The sequence below is a fragment of the Vigna unguiculata genome, chromosome 3, assembly GCF_037176805.1.
Source record: "Vigna unguiculata cultivar grain cowpea cultivar isolate G323 ecotype 2 chromosome 3, ASM3717680v1, whole genome shotgun sequence".
Classification (NCBI taxonomy): Eukaryota; Viridiplantae; Streptophyta; class Magnoliopsida; order Fabales; family Fabaceae; genus Vigna; species Vigna unguiculata.
In genome coordinates, this window is record NC_140794.1 from 5,322,477 (window position 1) to 5,324,279 (window position 1,803).

Consider the following 1,803-nt stretch of genomic DNA (forward strand, 5'->3'; position numbering starts at 1 on the left):
CGACATACCCCTAATTACTTTCAAATTTAGAATAGTAGGAGGTCTTTGCTTGAAAACTTATTTAAAGAAAATAAAACATTGAAAAAGTAGGAAAGGTATTGAAAGTTTGAAATGTGATGTAGACACACACAGCTTGTAGTTAGTTTACGAAGCTAGCTTTGAAAAGTCAGGAAGAAAAGAAAAGAGTCGTTCTCTTTTTCTAGGAATTGCTCCATCCAAAATCCCAATTGAGGCCACACAGGACAAAATCACATTCCGTAGAGATCCAAATAGTGCCCAAGCAAAATATTAGACATAAAAATTGGATTTTTAATCATAAACACACGTCAAGAACAAAATCAAAGTCTTATCTTGTACTAGGCTAGAATAATGTTTGGTTGATAAGATAATGTTACTTAGCAAGAAGTGTTGTGGAGAGAGTTAGTATTACTTATATTCGTGTCATACACAAGCCATAAGGCTCGAGTTAATAATAATAATTTAATTTAATTATTAAGGAAATATCTCATTGTCAACACAAGAAGAACACGTGTTTTGACCTATCAACATTTATTGGTAAATAAATGCTCATTAAATTTCCTTGAACCAAAAAGAAAATTAAAATGATTTATTCGGTCCAAACTCCAAAGTCTCTCTTTTTTGTTTGGTCCTTCCTTTCTTTCCTAATAAATTAACAATTATTACAAACTTTGTAATTTGAGGTCCAACAGAAAACACCGACTTCAACAACAACAACCTCCTTTTAGGAACTACCGTTTTATTTTTTCTTTCAATCAACAACCTCCACCATGAACCTGCAAGGGACGCGTCCACCGCCGCTCAGAGTTAGCAAAGACTCCCACACCATCCACAAGACCCGCAAGCCGCCGCTGCCCCCCACCGCGCACCTACCGCCGCCGCCGCCACCGGAGAACCGGAAGCCGGTGATAATCTACACCGTGTCTCCCAAAGTCCTCCACGTCACCGTCAGCGACTTCATGAACGTAGTCCAGCGCCTCACCGGACCATCCTCCGGTGACGAGCCAGCTCTCCGACCCGGCGACGTTTCGCCCGCAGCGAGGCTAGCGTCGATCGAGAAGACAAGCCCATCGGAGAGGGAGAGAGATCACGGCGGAGAGGAGGACGTGACGTTGATGTTGGAAGGAGTGGAACTGGGTCAGTTCCCCGGAATATTGTCTCCGGCGACGTTGCCTCAGATATCGCCAGGGTTTTTCAACGAGCCGCAGACGACGACGTCGTTTTGGCACGACCTGAGCCCGTTTTGGTCTACTCACAGCTTCGTTGCAAGTCCTTCGGGGCTGCTTTCCGCCGCCGCGATTTCTCCGCTGCCGTCGCCGGACATCTTCAATCTCTTCGACTAACTTTGATTTTTATTACCGCTTTGAGTTTTTTCTTTTTTGGTATGGTGATTATTGATTAGGTTTGGAAAGGGAAAATGGTGGAAGATTCAACTATGGGTGACTTTAGTGGCCAAAGTTTTGTAGTGCGTAGATATTGTTTGTGGTTTCGAAGGGACAGAATAAAAATTAAAAATGAGAGCACTCTTGAATACAAAGTTTCAAACTATGGTCATTTGGTGATCCACTGTTTTGTGCTGCGTTACAAATAATTGGAGTTCTTTGTAAAGTCTTTATCAGTCAGTTAGAGGTGAAGAAGAACTCGATAACTAATTCTCCGCAGATAAAATTCTGAAAATCAACTAATAGCATCTTAAAAAATGCTTCTATAGCAGTGATTAATTCTCAATTGAGTGTATGTACACAGGAAGCTGAAGCTAATTCCAAGGTACCAAAAATATGTTTA

General features: G+C 41.6%; 1 protein-coding gene across 1 annotated transcript; it reads left to right on the forward strand.

Annotated features, from left to right (window-relative positions):
* The first annotated feature begins 652 nt into the window (after positions 1 to 652).
* Positions 653 to 1,555, forward strand: MKS1 (MAP kinase substrate 1). The gene has a single exon (XM_085670650.1). It carries the CDS (start codon positions 789 to 791, stop codon positions 1,359 to 1,361), a length of 573 nt encoding a protein of 190 aa, XP_085526776.1. The 5' UTR covers positions 653 to 788; the 3' UTR covers positions 1,362 to 1,555.
* Positions 1,556 to 1,803: the final 248 nt, after the last annotated feature.